The 18,659-nt window shown below is 44.0% G+C and overlaps 1 protein-coding gene and 1 pseudogene across 6 annotated transcripts in view; both read left to right on the top strand.

The window, feature by feature from the left end:
* Window positions 1-18,435, top strand: part of ASAP1 (ArfGAP with SH3 domain, ankyrin repeat and PH domain 1) — a 417,488-nt gene extending 399,053 nt beyond the window's left edge. For all 6 annotated transcript variants that reach the window (XM_074387136.1, XM_074387137.1, XM_074387138.1 and 3 more), the window contains 3 exons: window positions 9,874-10,364; window positions 12,988-13,110; window positions 15,728-18,435. In XM_074387136.1, coding sequence (XP_074243237.1) covers window positions 9,874-10,364; window positions 12,988-13,110; window positions 15,728-15,802 — 689 coding nt within the window. In that variant the 3' untranslated portion in view covers window positions 15,803-18,435. The remainder of the gene's footprint in view (window positions 1-9,873; window positions 10,365-12,987; window positions 13,111-15,727) is intronic.
* On the top strand, window positions 1,431-1,545 carry LOC120362406 (U6 spliceosomal RNA; annotated as a pseudogene).
* Window positions 18,436-18,659: the final 224 nt, after the last annotated feature.

The following is an 18,659-nucleotide window of genomic DNA, read 5'->3' as shown; positions in this document are numbered from 1 at the left end:
TTTTAGAAGGGACATTAGAATTGCCACTGTGCGGGTCTAGATTACAGGCAGCAATGCAAGTCTAGCAAGTAGTTCCTTCTCAGTCCACTCCCATTCAGAAAGAGTGAGGTTACACAGGTGTAGAATTAATGAGCAATTTTTACCACCAGCCATATTCACTGATAGCCCCAATTTTGCTAGAAGTGGTGAAGGCACATCTCACCCACAAGCACCCAGGAATTTTGACATAAGGTTTAATAACATGGTTATAGTTTTTTACTTAGAAAGCATTCCTGCTAAATATTTTTTAAAAGTTGGGCTCAGTGGCTCATACCAGTAATCCAAGCTCTGTGGGAGGGTGAGAGGATGGATTGAAGTCAGGAGTTAGAGACCAACCTGGGCAATACAGTGACATCCCATATCTAAAAAACAAAAATCATCTTTGCTGTCCCAACACTTGTAGTTGCAACTCTCGTCCTAGAATCACTGCATCAGGTAGGGAAGAAAAAGTAAGCTTTTTTTTTTTTTTTTTTTTTTTTTTCTGAGATGATTTGGGGGAAAAGAAATTCTGCTCAAGAGTGCCTCCTCCTTCCATTCCTCAGGTAGCCTGATACTCCATAAACCGTTTCCATTTTATTGTGGAACTCTTCTGGGTACTGCCATCCCCGTTAGAATGTTCTCGGACATCGCCTGAGACAGCATGAGTATTTCAGGTGTCATGGGGTAACTTCAATTAATATTTCATAGCAAGGTAGTAAATGCCCTTAAGTGGAAATTCTCTATTCCAAAGTCCCAGTAGTTGTTGCTGGGAGGTGCTCAGACACTTTTGTCGTTAGCCCCAGGAATTGCTCCACAGAGGGTTATCAGGTGGAGAGTTTGTCCCTGCCAGCACTCTAGCTTCTACTCTGCACTATGTGGTCTTGGGCACAGCTGATTAATAGGGCTTGGAGAGCAGATTTACATGCCTTCTATTTTATAGTACCAGACAGGGGAAACATTCTCCGGTTTCTGTGTTCATTACCATGCTACTGTGTTCATTACCATGATACAGTCAGATAAAAGACATGCAGTCACTTCACATGAAGTGTGTTCAAATATACCAACTTTCATCATCCTATCAACCCTTACATTTTTATATTCTAGTTTCAGGAACTTCTTCACCTCAGACCCTTTTACTCTCTCTTGTGCAAAAAGCTTTGGGTCTGCAGCCAAGGGTTGAACCAAAGGACCCTGGACCTTTTGTTTGTCTTTATTTGTATTAGTCTGCCCCACTTTTGCCCCAGGCAATTTCAGATCATATGGTTCATTGTCATCTCTACCTTCCAACTTTTAAAATTTCTTCAAACTGGGAGGAATACAGTAAACTGGTTAGGGTCATTTGATGTTGGGAGAGTGGAGGGGCTCCGTTTGGTCTACTCACCTTTTAGTCATATTGTATTAAGACCTTTGTTGTGCTTGCTTCAGCAGCACATACACTAAAATTGGAACCATACAAAGAAGATTAGCATGGCCCCTGCTCACAGAATACATGTGATTTTTTTAGCAACAGCAAAAAGACCTTTGTTTTGTGGTAGCTTATGCCTGTAACCCCAGCACTTTGGGATGCCAAGGCAGGCGGATTGTTTGAGCTCAGGAGTTTGAGGCCAGCCTGGGCAGCGTGGCAAAAACCTGTCTCTTCGTAAAATACAAAAAATTAGCCAGGTTTGGTGGCTCATGCCCGTAGTCCTGCTGCTCAGGAGGCTGAAGTGGGAGGATTACATGAGCATGAGAGGTGGAGGTTGCAGTGAGCTGAGATCACACCACTGCCCTCCAGCCTGGGTGACAGAGCGAGACCCTGCATCAAAAAACAAAGACCTTTGTTTTAACTGTATCAATTTCCATTTTATTCATTCCGTTTCTTAATAACCATCTAAAGATTTCCACCCTGCTGGGATGAATCCTGTGACTCTCTCCTTTCTTTTTCTTCTTAGTTTTATCCCATCAGTGTTTTCTTTCTTAACCTTATTTGTTAACAACCATCTAAAAATTTCCACTTTCTGTCAACTGAAACAATTGTGAAAAATAATAATAATAATTTCCACCTTCTGGAAGGAGTCCTTTAGCTCTCCCTTTTGCCTTTCCCTGTTCTCTTGTTAGTTAACCCAGTATTTTTATTAGCATCTGTAAGATGCATAAAGGGAAGCTGAGACCATAAATTTGATGAAGCTTCTCCAACTGAACTCAGGTTCAGTTCTGTAGGAATAATATCACATGGGGTGCCCATGTAGAAGGGGCCCTCTGAACCACAGCATTTGCCATGACCTGGGTAGCTGTATTCAGCGTGTGAATAGCCCCGTCATCATAAAGCCAGTCCGATATGCATACAGAGCATATCAGCTGCTGCATCTGGGGTGTCCCACTTGGCATTTATAGGTGGAGTTGGACAGTGCCCCTTCTCAGGGTAAGCAGACCTTACAGTGGCTTTATCTGTTCCACCAGGCTGGCACTTACCTCAAGAATAGCCTCCTGTGCATCTGGTTCAAACATACCCATCTGCAGTTGTTCAGTAGTGAGCTGTGGGTCCCATCAATCCAAACATGTACTTTCACTCTGTGGCATTTAAAACCAAAGATACTGCCCCTAAATTTGTCACTCTCATAATCCATTTTAGTAAAGATTCCTCAGGAAGCTGATGATACTGATCTACAGAATGAAACAGTTCCTTCACACTGTACCCTCTAGTTTCCCTGGTTAGTTGGTTTTGCCCCTCCCTCATACTGACTACCTTCTTGGTAACCACAAGTCTCAGAAGTACTTTCTGTTGTCCCTGCATAATTTTCTCCTTTGTGGGTAACTTTAAGGCTAGTGGCTTCAGCTCAAGCAGGCCTACATCTGAACTTAGTCCAGCCTCAAGTCCTGACCCAGCACCTTCTTTTATTTTAGCTATTAGAGACACAATAACTAAAGGATTAAATATTTTACTTTTTTCTTAGTTTGCATTTATTTATTTATGCATCCAGTGCACCAGTTCCTGGGGAGTCAGATCCATCTCTGAATTCCACTGTTAACTTTTGCCTTTGGTAACTGATCTCAACACAACTGTGGCTTCATACCCTGGGTGACCACATGGCCACATAGGAATCAAAGATTCCTGATCCCCCACCCTTTTATCCTTTCTCTTCTTAAACCACGTTTCTGTGAGTCAGAGCTGTTCCAACAAATCCTGCTTCACTGCTACCAAATGTGTGGTAATATGGCTCTCAACAGACTGATTTTTATGTAACTATTAATATAAACCTTGATGACCAGATGCTTGGAAAGATCTTTGGGCATAAAGGACAAAATGTAACGGCAGCATACCCAACATGCCACAGTGTGCTATTTACACTCTTACCACCCTTCCTTTTGTGGATGAAAAGCTAGTAAGCACAATAGGGGGAAACAGTGGGTTCTTCATGGGATTAAAACTGTGGGGCTGGGCACGGTGGCTCACACCTGTAATCCAGGCACTTTGTGGGGCCCAAGCTGGAGGATCACCTGAGTCCAGAAGTTCGAGACCAGCCTGGGCAACGTGGTGAAACCTTGTCTCTACAGAAATTTGAAAAATTAGCAGAGTGTGGTGGTGTACACCTGTGGTCCCAGCTACGTGGGAAGCTGAGGCGGGAGGATCTTTTGAGTCCAAAAGGTTGAGGTAGTAGTGAGCCATGTTTGACAAGGAATGCTGTGGGAGGCCTACTCATCTAACTCTACTATGGGGCACCCAGCATTTCTGGATGCAAAACATGTATCCTAACTATACTGAGGTCTTTCGTACACAGTGCAACAACATGCATGTTGAATTAAACGACACTGACCCACGAGACAGGAAAGGGCCTTACAGAAGATAAGTACAGGTCTGGGTATCTTGGGATAAACTGAGTTTGCTTTTAATAAGGAGCAGAATTCAGAGGAAAATGCAGATTAGAGGGAGTTCTCTTTCAGGAGGAAAGCAAAAGGATGGGAATCAGCCTGAAAAGATAAGGAGGCTTTGGCAGAGTGAGCCAGGCAGACACGAGAAACAATGCTGAAGAATGCTAAGACACAGCTTTGGGAAAGGGCCTGTACCCAAACCCAAAAGGGCCTCTTCACAATTTTAATACAAATAGAGGCTGAAGTGGCCCTGGGGCAGTGGCTCTCAGTCTTGGCTGCTGAGGCTCAGGGGCACACCTGTGGGACTCTTATAGCCCTCTGAACTTACAGAAGTTCTCTGAGGGCACTTGGCAGTTTTCATAATTGTAAGGCATGAACTATGGGCATGCATTTACTATGACTGCCCTTGCCTCTAGAATAGGGCTAAGTAAAACATATTCTACAGTGCAGTTGATAGGTATGGGAACTATTCTAAACACCTCTCAAATGATGAATGGATGGATGGATGGAGGGAGGGAGGGAGGGATGAATGAACGAACGAATGAATGAATGAAATAGGCCAGGTATTGTGGCTCAAGCCTATAATCCTAGGAGTTTGGGAGGCTGAGGCAGGAAGATCACTTGAATCCAGAAGTTCAAGACTAGCCTGGGCAAGGAAGTGAGACCCTGTCTCTATTTATTAATTAGTAAAATAAACACCACCCATTTCCTGCCTGCAGGAGGCAGATGGACTGTGCTATGACTAATAGCATCCAGGGGAAACCAGTCTCAGTACAAGCCTGTGAGATGAGACAGAGTGATTGGCTCCGCCCCTAATTAACTTTGAATCCAGAAATGACTGAGTCATGGCCATTGTAACACCTGTCCTTAACAACATTTAGTATATAGGTAAGGGGAAATTTTATTGGAAAGGCAAAGGAAATATCTCTTTCATTCTTACTAATCTGTAGTGAAGCTAAATTGTACCATGATCGTACCACAGTATAGTGTAATACCAGTGGCATTGGTAAGGTTCAGCTTCCTCATGTAAATAAGCCTGTAATACTGATGAGCAGATGTATTGGGAGGTTGAGTTGAAACCCCCTCAAGATGTAAACCTGTGGAAAATGACTAGCCTAATAAGGAACTGTATCTCCTAACCATCAGCTGATCTCTGTGCTAAACAGCTCTGTACAAGTTTATCATAAGGGGCAATAGCAGTAGACCAAGGTGGGAAAGAACAGTGAGTCTAGTACACGATTATGAAAGTGTAGGACTTCATGGAACAAATTAGGGGTTATTTCTTTAAATATATCCCTACCCGCACTTGCTTCTCCGGATATTAGGTGGATTTGATTGGCAGCATTGCTGTTTCTGTTTTATAAATGCTACAACAGATGTTCTGATAGATACAATTGTTTTGGTATAAGGGATCTGTGGTTGAAAACCAAGGAGTGGCCTATGGTGTTATAAGATATACATATATATTTGGAGCTATCGATATAATATGTATTGGTGTCTGTCCACAGTTCCTGGTTCATAATGTCCACATCCCTTGTTACAGTCTTTTGTTGTAATGCTGGATGTGCTAGGCCTCAGGAGACAAATCTCTCCTGCCCTCCTGTTTCATATGCCCCAAGCTGGACTCTAATCTTTTCCCATCTTTCAGACTGTGGGTTTGAGATCCTCCCCTAAGAGAGTCCTACCCTGTACCCTGGGGGAAGGAATGCTGACTTCATGAAGCCTCCATAAAAAACCAAGAAACTGGATTCAGGGAGCTTCTAGAAAGCTAAACCTGTGGAGGCCAACAGGAAAGTGAAGAACTCGTCCACGTGCCAGGAGGCTGGCACACCCCCAACTCCACAGGTTCAGAAGCTCCTGCACTCAGGACCCTTCCAGACCTTGCCCTGTGTATCTGTTCATCTGGATGTTTATCCTTTAAAATATCCTTCTTAGGGCCAGGAGCTGTGACCCTGAGAAGGCTCACACCTGTAATCCCAGCACTTAGGGAGGCCAAGGCGGGTAGATGACTTGAGCCCAGGAGTTGGAGACCAGCTAGGCAACATAATGAGACCTTGTATCTACAAATAATAATAAAAACAAAAATAGCTGGGCATGGTGGCAGAGGCCTATAGTCCCAGCTGCTTGGGAATCTGAGATGGGAGGATCACTTGAGCCTGGGAGGTCGAGGCTGCAGTTAGCCATGATTGTCCCACTGCCCTCAAGCCTGGACAGTATAGTAAGACCCCATCTCAAAATATATATATATACATGTATGCACACATACACACACACTTCTTAGTAAACTGATAAACTTAGGTAAGTGTTTCTCTGTGTTCTGTGAGCCACTCTAGCAAATCAGTCAAACCCAGAGGGAGTTGTTGGAACCCCAGTTGAAGCCAACTGGTGAGAAATTCCAGAGGCCTGGGCTTACAACTGGGCAGGAAGGTGGGAACAGTCTAGGGGACTAAGCCTTAAGCTGTGGGATCTAACACTGTCTCCAGGTAGACAGTGTCAGAATTGGATTGGAGGACACCTGGCTGTTGTACGCTGCTTAGTGGTGGGGTGAGACCCCCACACATTTGGTCGCAGAAGTTTTCTTCTGTGCTGATGATCATTGTGGTGTGTAAGTGGAGGAAAAAGCACAATTAGAGGAGTAGGTTTTTCCCTACACAATGTCTCACAGGCTTCTCGACTTAAAACTGGAATACAGACTCCCGACTCTACTCCAGACTCTTCCTCCTTCAGTCTCCCCGTCTGATAATGCAGTATCATTCTTCCAGGTGTTCAGGCCTTAAAGCCTAAGAGAGGTGCTTCACTCTTCCGTTTCTCTCACACACCATATCCTGTGCTTGCACAAATACTGTTTCATCCCCCTTCCACATCTATTTAAAACCCAGTCACTTCTCATCATCTCCACCGTTGTCACCAGGATCAAGTGACCATTGTCTCTTGTCTGGACAGTTGGAGCCTCCTACACTGTCTGCCTGGAGCCTCCTAACCTGGCCCTGCAGTCTGTTCTCAGCAGAACAGCAGGGCCATCCACATTCAATCACATCACTCCTCTGTCCTGAGCCATCTGGTAGTTCTCCCAACCCCCACCAAATATCACAAGCCTCCTGCACATTTTGACACACTCTTGTCCTATCAGAGTGGCCTTCCCTGACCACACCCTCTTTGGTGGTCACTTTCCTCCTCCCCACCTGCCCAGCACTCTGTTCTCCCTTCCCCTGCTTACTAGCCATCACCCTCTGGTAACTCCACGTTTACTTGTCTCTGTCTTGCGGAATGTGAGCTCCCAGCAGGCAGGGGCCTAGTCGTTTCCATCTGCTGTGTCCCAAGTGCGTGAAATGGTACTGGGCACAGCACATGCCCAGCAAGTAGGGGTGGAATGGTAACCCTTTTCCTGTAAGTCTGAACTATCCTCAGGCTAGGAATCAACCATCCCTTACTCACTTTGTGACTTGGGAGGCTCCACAGCCTCCCTCAGTATCTTCACTTGGAAGATGGGGATGACGATGATATCCGCATCAGGGGGCTGTTAGGAAGATGAAGCTACATCATGCAGCAGGACTCAGGAAGGCCAGCCTCCTCTCCTTCCCTTCCCTGTGGTCCCATCTCTCTCCTGCCCAGAGTTGGGTCACCTGGGCCACTGTACACTAAGGCCCTGTCCAGCCTTGTATCTTCCCCTCAAGGGTCTCAGGCTGGTGCCAACAGTCACATTGTCACACCAAAGCCAAGAGTGCAGAGAGAGGATGTGGGACAGGGTCGAGATACCTGAAGCTGGGGACAGCATGGCCCTGCACATCTCTACCAAAAAATTAAAAATTAGCTGAGTGTGGTGGTGCATGCCCGTGGTCCTAGCTACTAAGGAGGCTGAGGCAGGAAGATCACTTGGAGCCTGGGAGGTGAGCCCTGATTGCACCACTGCACTCCAGCCTCAGTAACAAAGGGAGACCCTGTCTCAAAAAAAAAACAAGAAAGAAAAGAAAGAAAAACTACCTGAAGTGTTACCACCCAAGACAACTGATGATTTAGTGTGCATCTTTCATCTTTTTCTTCCCTGCTCTTTTTTAAAGTTTCTGTTTAAGCTGATAATTTTTATTGGCTGCGTTTTGTCATCATTTTTTTTTTGTTGTGAGACAGAGTCTTACTCTGTCACCCAGGCTGGAGTGCAATGGCATCATCATAGTTCACTGCAGCCTGAGACTCCTGGGCTCAAATGTTCCTCCACTCTCAGTTTCCTGAGTAGCTAGGACTACAGGTGACCACACCCAGCTATTTTTTATTCATTGTCCATACAATCCCCTATATTCAGATGGGTGGTATTTTTTCATTATAAACAGTACTGTGCCAAACATTCTTAGCACAGACATCTTGGTGTATGACTTCAGTCACTGTTTAAGAATAAATTCCTAGAATCGGAGCTGCGGGTGAAGGGGCTGGGGTATTTTGAGGATTTTTGATGCCTGGCACTTACAAGTTTCTCTTGCCTATAAGTGTGACTCACAGCCAAGACCTTTCCAGCCCCATCGTCTCAGGGATTCCCCCTTGCTTTTTCCCTCATGACTGCCTGGCTCAGATTGTTACTTAGCCAATTTCATGCTTCCAAGAGGGGAACGAAATTGATGTAATTTAAGTTTTAGAGCCAAGCCACCTCAAATGAAGCTTAGGGACCAGCCCATGAGAACAGTGTCCCTTGATTTTGATTTTTTTAGAGATATGGCTAGACAGGTCATGTGCAGAAACAGCCCCAGTACAGTCTGTGACATTTATAAAATGAGGTTTATCTGTTTCTTCTTCTACTTTAAGAATGTCTTTCTGAATACATTTTACTTTTAAGCTCAAATTCCTAGTGTGAGTCACTTAGTGTGCCTTAGTCAGCTGTTTCTCCCTGAATGCATGCTGTGTGCTTGGCCCCTGTGCTAGGAGCCACAGTTACAAAAATGAGTAGAATAGGAATGTGGGCCTCAAAAACCTGTAACAGTAATGGTAATCCTACTCCTACATAATGCTTACAGCCTGCCAGGGCCTGTCAGTAAATTATTCGCATATATAAACCCATGTAATCTGCATGCCAACCCTTTGAGGTAGGGTTTTAAGAGATGAGTAAATTCCAGCACAGAAAGGTTGTGTAATTTGCCCAAGGTCACTCAGCTGTTAAGTGGTGGAGCTAGAATTGGAGACATGTCCATAGTTTTCTAAGTACCAAGAGCTGTACAAAGAGCTATGGGATCAGGTCAACAAATTGATGTATTTCCTAAGTTGTACATACTATGCAGCCATTAAACAGAATAAAAAACTGATTTGGAACTCTCCTAAACATATTAAATGGGAGAAAAACAAAGTTTCCGACAATGTATGTATCCCTTGTGTGGTTTTTAAGAGGCATAGCACATGCATGTGTATCCAGAATGTAGCAGGTTAAGAGACAGGGGCGCAGAGTGAGAGGAGAAGCCTTTTGCTTCTTATCTTACTTACTAAAAGAATCGTGTAAAATGGGGAGAAATAATAATAAATTGTGATATAGCTATAGAATGGAATAGAATGCACCATTCAGAATTACATACCATTAATAAATAATTTTTAGTAACATGGCAAATACTGTTGCTAAAATAGTACTAGATAAAATCAAAGTTATGTCTATAGAAAATATATAGAACATTTTAAAGAAACTATAGAAACTAATTTCAAATGGCCACATTCAGGTGTTAGGCTTAAGAGCTCTATACTTTCTGATTCTCTGCAATCTGTTTCTATTATATTTATTTTTTTAATTTTGGGTGAATGTAGACATTCTTTTCTTACATACTGAAGCATGAAATCATGCGTCGTAATGTGTTCCAGGCTTTCAACCTTTGTCTCTGTAAAAACTGGCAACCTGGGTGGGCCTGGCTCCTGAGTTCATCCATTTCAAGTGCTCACTGTAGGTCAGTTCCCTTCATGATGATTGTGCCTCTTTTAGGTGACTGACAGGAAAGCAGCCCTTCCCACCAATGACCTCCCTCTCTTTGATTGCTTCCACAGTGGCACTAAGGAAAACAGATCATCTCTCCCTAGACAAAGCCAACATCCCACCTGAAATCTTTCAGAAATCATCACAGTTGGCAGAGTTGCCACAAAAGCCACCACCTGGAGACCTGCACCCGAAGCCCACAGAACTGGCCCCCAAGCCCCAAGTTGGAGACTTGCCACCTAAGCCGGGAGAACTGCCCCCCAAACCACAGCTGGGGGACCTGCCACCCAAACCCCAGCTCTCAGACTTACCTCCCAAACCACAGATGAAGGACCTGCCCCCCAAACCACAGCTGGGAGACCTGCTAGCAAAATCCCAGACTGGAGATGTCTCACCCAAGGCTCAGCAATCCTCTGAGGTCACACCGAAGTCACACCCATTGGATCTGTCCCCAAATGTGCAGTCCAGAGATGCCATCCAAAAGCAAGCATCTGAAGATTCTAATGACCTCACGCCTACTCTGCCAGAGACGCCCGTACCACTGCCCAGAAAAATCAATACGGTAGGTGGGACCAGTGTCCAGGCCCTTAGGAACCCTATGCTGCGCTTTGCAAGCTGGTGGGAGGGCGAGTGCTCCAACTTACACAAGAAAAAGTGAGAGCCCGCTCACCTGACCCTTGTGTACTCTGGTTCAAGCATGATGGTGGATTGGAGCCTTTGGGTTACAAACTCAGGCTTTGGGCTCCAGCAGACAGGCTTCGAGACCTGGCTTCAGTGCCTAACATAACTGCACAACCTTGGCAAGTTACTTTCTCTGAGCCTTAGTTTCTTCACATACAAAAAGGAGCTAATATATGAGCTCACAGGTGATTAACTACAGTGACAGATGAATAGCACTTGGCTGGCACCTAGACAACTCAGCAAGTAGTCACTGTTACCTGGGAACATTGAGGGTGAAACTTTCCCTTTCTTGAGGGTTACGAGAAAGCAATTTCCCTCTCAGGGGTCTGGGTATAGTCTTTTTTTTTTGAGGTGGTCTCTGTTGCCCAGGCTGGAGTACAGTGGTGCAGTCACAGCTCAGTGCAGCCTCAACCTCCTGGGCTCAGGTGATCCTCCTACCTCAGCCTCCTGAATAGCTGGGACCACAGATGGACATCACACACCAGGCTTTTTTTTATATTTTTGGTAGAGACAGGATTTCTCCATGTTGCCCAGGCTAGTCTTGAACTCCTGGGCTTAAGCAGTCCTCCCACCTTGGCCTCTCAAAAGGTCTGGGATTACAGGCATGAGCCACTGCATCTGGCTCCCTGAGTATCTGCTAAGTCAGACCTTCTCACTGCATCTTCCTAAAGGAATTAGAGGTAAAGCTGTTGATATAATAGAATAGCATAGAATTTTGTAGAAATCCCATATGCTGTCATTTTCATGAAATGTTTCTTACTCTGTATTAATTTTATTTTTATTTTAACATAAGTGATTTTATCCCTCACATTCTTTCTGGAAACGTGGTGATCCAGGAAGATGTCACATGCTTTTTATCCGGAACCTAGCTGCCCTCCCACCAGGCCACCAGCTCCCTAGAAGGAGGAGCACAGTCAACAGGGAAAACAAAAGTTCTCCCATTGCGTATGGTAGCTCTACCCACCTCACATTCTGTTACAAAAATGTTACAATAACCAACATTTTGGGAAGAGACCAGTGGATCGCTTGAGGCCAGGTGTGTTCAAGGCTGCTGTGATCACACCACTACACTCCAGCCGGGGTGACAGAGCAAGACCTTGTCTCAAAAAAATTAAAATGGGTCTGGGTGCAGTGGCTTACATCTGTAATTTCAGCACTTCGGGAGTCCCAAAGCGGGAGGATCTCTTGAGCCCAGGATGCATGACCAGCCTAGGTAACATACAGAGAACCTGTCTCTATAAAAGATAAAAATTAATTAGCCAGGCATGGTGACACATGCCTGCAATCCCAGCTGCCTGGGAGGCTGAGGCAGGAAGATTGCTTGAGCCCTGGAAGTTGAGGCTGCAGTGAGCTGTGATCACACCACTGCACTCCAGCCTGGGCAACAAAGTGAAACCCCATCTCAAAAAATAAATAAATAAGTAAAATGTTACAATAAAAGTACATCTTACCAATACTTCAGAAAAATATTCTACTCATCTTATAGGTTGGAGGCTGCCGTGTCTGGCATGGTGGATACTTCTGCTATTCAAAAGGGAACTCTCCCGTGACTACCAGACACCACTGATGCAAAGTTGTCATTTCACGTTACATACTCTATAGTTTTATTATCTCATTTAATCTCTGCGTTATAAGTTAACACACTACAGGCCTTCTCAGTTGCTCACGCACTCCCAGGCTTCTCTGACCCGCCCACACAGGCCCGGAGGGGAACTCAAAAAGCAGCTGAGACTATCAGAGGGATTAAAGGAGAAACCAGGGAATACAGAGGAAGAATCATTCCACCCAAAACATTTAAAGAGACCAGCTTGCTGGTTTTTTTAATTGCTCATTAGCCAGGTGCAAAACAAACCAAAAAACCCATCATTTAGAAGGTGATACCTCTATTTTCACTTTTCTGTTTGCAAAGAACTGGAAGTTCAACAAATAAACACTGAAGTCAAAACTGATCAAAAATTAAAACTGTTTTAGGAACTGCATAGAATCCTCCTAGCCCCACGCCGATACTGCTGTGTTTAACCAGCGTGTACTGACTTGCTGTTTTGCATGAGGGGACTGAGAAATTTGTTTATGCTGCACATTCAGTATGCAGAAACTGCACATTTTGCTTTACGTCATGTTTCCTAAAAACATTTTTAGACTCTGCTATCATTCTGCAAGCTGATGTTGTTGGGTGTTGAGGGTACAGAGTGCTTCATGGTTTTTGGTGAGGCTGAATTTTCATCCCTGGACCCATCTGGTGAAAATAACTTGATGATCTCCAATCACCAATGCAGAGCCTATGCCTACCCTGATGCTGGGGAAGGACCTGTGGTTCCTTAAGAGCACACAGCATGCTGGTGGGTGCCTGGCAGACATTCTTTTTCCCACCCTTCAAGGGTGAGAAAATCAAGGCCCAGTGAGGTTAAGTTACTTACCCAAGGTCAACCATTTTACAAAGAACCACTACTATTTTTTTCCTTTCAGTCCATTATTTCCATTAAAACCCCATTTCTTTCTTTAAGGGGAAAAATAAAGTGAGGCGGGTGAAGACCATTTATGACTGCCAGGCAGACAATGACGACGAGCTGACATTCATCGAGGGAGAAGTGATTATCGTCACAGGGGAAGAGGACCAGGAGTGGTGGGTACGTATGAATATCTGTCCACTTCTGTGCATTCATACAGGTGCCTAGGCAAGCACCACATTGGAGCCTGCAGACAGTGCAGTAAAAGAGCACCCTTTTTAGTTCTGTACCTAGCGGAAAAAAAAAAAGAGCTCCCTCCAGCACAAGGACCCTGTCAGCTGCATCACTCACACAACAGCCATTGCATTTGGTGTCTTTTCTGTGTCACACACTATTACATGCTGGAAAAACAGCCTTGGGGTTTTGAAGACAGGTCAAGATAATTAACATTTGTATGTACTTTACCCATGGTATCATGTAACCTTGTGAGTTGTAGGTGTTTTCTGATTTTTCAGATACAAAACTAAAGCTGAAGAAAGTTGGGCACGTTGCCTGTGTCCCTCAGCCAGTAAGCAGGCAAAGTCAAGATTCCGGATGGGCTCTGACTCCAGAGCCTGTATGCTTTGCTCACCATTCCACACTGTCCCCAGGCTGGGAATCAGAAGGGCTGAGTTCCCTGCTCAGGCTCAGCAGTTGACACGCCCTCAGGCTCAATTCTTAATCCAGTCTGCAGTTCTCTCTTTGTCAAGTGGGCCATGATACCTTCTTCATGTAATTTTAGGAAAAGATTAAATGAAAATACCTGTGAAAACTCCTTTTACATGAAAACCTGCAGCCCAGGCATCAGGAGGGAAAAAGACATCAGCATCCTCAGGGGCCCTGCTAGGTACCCAGGCTGTAAGTGACCTGCAAGGGCAATCCACACAGCTGCTGATTTTCCAGTTGCCAGGGAGTAAGTCTCCTGATGGGAACTGCCAGGTCAAGGTACAGTGAACCAGCCACCTGTTCTGCTTTCCTTGTTGATCATTTTCTGACGTCAGTGTGAAAATTCCCCTTCCTTGGCAGCCTGAGCCCTCTCCTGCCAAGAGGGACTCAGTTCTGTCTGCCAGGAAATGACCTGAGGTTCACAGCTGAGCCAGCAGTACCTAAGAATGCCCAGAAATACCTGTGTATATACATGTGTGCACACATACATGTGCATAGACACACATTCACCTTTGACTTTTCTTCAGGCCTAGACAGTGACCTCAAATTCTTAATCACAGCTGCAGGTTTTTTGTTTGGACTCAACTGGAGCAATTTTGCCCTCCAGGGACATGTATAATATCTGGAAACATTGATTGTCAGGACCTAGGAAGGAAGGGGGTTGCTACCAACACCTAGTGGATAGAAGCCAGGGATGCCAGTAAACATCCTGCAGTGCTCAGGGAGTCCCCACAAGCAAGGATGCCAGCAGCACCAAGGTGAGAAACCCTGGATTGAAGGGATCAACCTTGGGGTGGCCAGGGGGTATCTCCAGCCTCTGTCAGCAGACTGGGGCCTGCCCCTGGCATAGAGCCTGTCAGAGAGCCCACTTGGTCTCATGACGAGGAGATGGGCTCTGAAGCCCTCCCAGTGAATCAGTTACTAGCTCCATGGCGCTTGGATAAAGCATGTCCTTCTGTAAGCCTGTTTCCTCTGAAAAATAAGGCATGATTAATCCTTCCTCATAAGGATGTTGAGGAACTCACTTTGTAATCATTTAATATTATTGTAATCAAGCAGTGATCATGTTCTTTGTGAAGAAACTGATGACTGCAGCAGAGACTGTTGAGGAGAGTAGAAAGTTGTCATTGGTATCCCTAGCATCATTCCTAGGGAACGTGGTATGTCCCACCATTACATGCCTAGCCAGACAAAGGTAGTGCCACACACACATCCTGTGATGTGAAATTCACAAAGACCTCCCACATGCATGATGCCAACTAAGACCACATGCAGTAGGTGGGCAGGCCTTCAGGAGAGCTGAGCGGGCCTAGTTGATTCTGTTCCACTCTTAAAGCCACCCTCCTCCCTATCAATTTGGTATTTGAAGTCAGTGTGCACCATTTTGTTTTTTCTGTTGAAGGCTCATTGCATGATTCTCTTTAGTGCAATTAAACTGATCTAATTGAGGTAATTAAAAAACTTTCATGGGTAATTGTGGCTTACAAGCTAATGCAACAGAGAGTAAAATTGCCATTGGCCACCATCAGTCTCAAACTTTCACAGTATTCTTGCTCCATGGTAACTGGAAAACAAGTGATAGTACATAGCAGCCTTTTCATATGCTTTTTTTTTTCTTCCTTAAATGTTTCATACAAGCCTGGGAAGAAGGGATTTTTTTTTTTAGCCCCACTTTACAGAGAAGAGGCTTAGCAAGGTTTGTCTGAGGTCACCCACCTATAAAGGCAGCCAGGCCCCCTGGTTCAGGGCAAGGACTCTAGAGTCCCACACCTGTGGGAGAGCATGCCACCTCTCTGGGCTACTGTCCCATTATCTGTAAAATGAAGATTGTAAACTGTGTAAGAAATATCCACCTCGAGGTTGCTGTGTGGGTGCAGCAAGATCCATGTAGGATGCTGAGTGTATTGGAAGTTCTGTTGTTTGCTATTTCCTTATGTCGTTTATGACCATTAAGCTCTCTGTAGTCCACTAAAGCCTGGGAAGAAGAGTAAGCCTGGGATTCCACCCCATGTCTGTGGGCAGACCGGACTGGGCTTGTCATGGGGCCACTGCCTGCTGCCTCCATCCTGACCACTCTCTTTTCTCCCTGCAGATTGGGCACATCGAAGGACAGCCTGAAAGGAAGGGGGTCTTTCCAGTGTCCTTTGTTCATATCCTGTCCGACTAGCAAAAAGCAGAACCTTACGATTGTCCACATCCTTCATGCAAGACTGCTGCCTCCATGTAACCCCGGGCACAGTGTGTACATAGCTGCTGTTACAGAGTAAGAAACTCATGGAAGGGCCACCTCAGGAGGGGGGATGTAGTGTGTATTGTAAATATCCTGTGGTCTTCCGCCTTTGCCAGTATGAGGGTAGCCTCGGACCCGGTGCACCTTACTGGTTTGCCAAAGCCATCCTTGGCATCTAGCACTTACATCTCTCTATGCTGTTTTACAAGCAAACAAACAAAAATAGGAGTATAGGAACTGCTGGCTTTGCAAATAGAAGTGGTCTCCAGCAACCGTTGAAAGGCATAGAATTGACTCTCTGTTCCTAACAATGCAGTATTCTCAGTTGTGTTACTGAAAATGTAACATTAGCAAAGAGGTGGGTTCTGTTTTCCAGGTGAAACTTTTAGCTCCATGACAGACCAGCCTGTAGTTATCTATGTACACAGTTTACAGCTACAAAAACCTACTTTGGTATTTATTACAGAAAAGTGCTCAGTTAAATGTAAGTGTTATTCCTTCAGCAAAATACTCACTGACCCAAAACTCTTTGTGGCATTTTACGATGCACACAGCCTCATGCAAGTTTAGACAAATGGATTTATACTGTCTTATGAGTGCCCACCCCGATATATTACCTCATTATGCAAAAGTAACATATCTTTCATGACTATTTTGACAAAAGTTTAAAATACATATGAAGTTCAACTTTCAGGAACCAAGGACTGCCAGAAAATATTAGCCTCTACATTATGCATGCATTTAGAAGCTTACCTGAAATCTGCCTTTTATAAAGGAATAGTATGGATAAGTGGAACTGTACATTTTTTAAACTTGATTGCCATTAAAGCAGAAATTATAAGGTTGCAACAATATTTGTTTCTAATCATTGGCTTTCTCAAGAGTATGGATGGACATATTGTGTTATAAATGCACATCCCTCAGATATGTTGAAGCATCCATTGCATCCGTTTTTAATCATTATTTTCTTAGTTTTGTTCTTGGACAAATTTAAACTTTTAACATTACTCGAGATGAAGAATTTAAAAGTCAGCCCTTCACACAGTTTCCCTGCTGTAGAATCCAGGTGCTGAAACCAAACATTTCTTTTCCCATGCTCTTTTTTAAACCCCAATTATAATAAGTTGTCCAGTCTTAAGCTCTGTCCACCTTTAAGTCAATTCATAACCAAGTTTCAAATGCTGCTGTGAATTGCACTGTGAAAAGCAATCTCCCCCTCTCAGTTTTCTTTTCATCCCAGCCTTGTTTATCAGATCCTTAAGAACATTGTATTTCAGTCTTTTACATCAGTCTGAATTTTGGAGAAGAATACAGTAGTTGTACTCCACAGTCAGTGGAACTGTTCCCTGAGTCCAAGGCTCATGTGTCATTCTGGCACTACATTTGCTTAAATTGCTATTTTGGCAACAGCACAGAAAACTAATATTTTTAAGCAGAGAATCTTGGCAGTGAGTGAGAGATGTTAATTTCACAGAAGCACAACTCCCAACCCAACCCTTAGGAAAAGCCCTTTTTGATTCTTACAGTGCTCAGTGAATATTAATTTAGTTCTGCTTAAGTGGTTGCTATACAGACTTTGAATAGCCACTTAATAAATAAACCTTGCATGACAAACCTGCAAAATATTTTATCAGCTGTTATTGGAAAGTGATTTTAAGCAATTGCTTCCTCAGTGTCAGGGCACATGGGAATCTCCATACCAAACTGAGAGTGTGAGGAACCAGTTGACATGCTGGGGTGTGACTGGCAGCTTTAGCAGCCTCAGTACTGAAGCCACACTGGTGTCAGGACGGAAGTCAGCATCTGAGGTTGCTCAGCGTCCCAGTCATTCATGTGCACATTTTAACTTGCATTAAAGAGCTATTCATTTTTGTGGCCTAGACTCTTTTCACTAATCTCAAAATAAACTGGTTTAAAAAAAAAAAAAGAAAAAAAAACAAAAGCAGCATGTCTAAAATTACATGGAGTTAGTGTCTATTCTTTTTCCCCTTTTGCAGCAACTTACACTGCATTTTTAATATCTTTTTTTTTTTTTCTAGTTTTTTTGTTCGGTTTTGTTTTCCATCAGGAATTTGAGTTCTCTCTAACCCAGCTTACTGTGGGACATAGGAAAACTCGGTAGAAATACCTTCGATGATCTTGTTGAGTTTAAATCTGATCTTGATGTTAAACTCAGCAAGCCACTATCTGCAATTTTGTACATTATATAGTATTTTGGAGATATGGAACCTTATAAAAAAAATAGCAAATTAGTTCTTTTTCCCCCAGAGGGGAAAGTTATGTTCTGCAAATAGTGTGTGTCTTATTTTACTGTTGAACAGCAATTGCTATTTATTTTTTTATTGCCTAGAACTTCAACATGTTGTATAGGAATCCTGTAGTGCCACTAGTTAAATGCCGAATTCTCATCTGGATGTTACCACCAAACATCAGTACACTTGTCGTTTCACATGTGTTTAATGTGACAGTTTTTCAGTACTGTATGTGTTAATTTCTACTTTTTTTAATATTTAAAATTGCTTTTAAATAAACATATTCTCAGTTGATCCCAAACATCTGAAATCAAGCCATTTTGTGAGTTGTTCACTACCCTGCTGACAGGAGAGAATCAAGACTTCATCTGGCTTTGGGCATTTAGATAACACAGGTCACTCCAACCTGTATCAGAGCTCACTCTGGATACATACCATAGCGCTTGCCCCAGCTTACAAACTGCAGGCCTTCGGCGCCTTCCTGTCCTACCTCCACCAGGTCCACTTCTGCGCCTGTCAGTATGAACAGGGCAGGAAGAAGG

Source organism: Saimiri boliviensis, chromosome 15 (assembly GCF_048565385.1).
Source record: "Saimiri boliviensis isolate mSaiBol1 chromosome 15, mSaiBol1.pri, whole genome shotgun sequence".
Taxonomy (NCBI): Eukaryota; Metazoa; Chordata; class Mammalia; order Primates; family Cebidae; genus Saimiri; species Saimiri boliviensis.
This window is presented reverse-complemented; position numbering and strand designations above follow the sequence as displayed.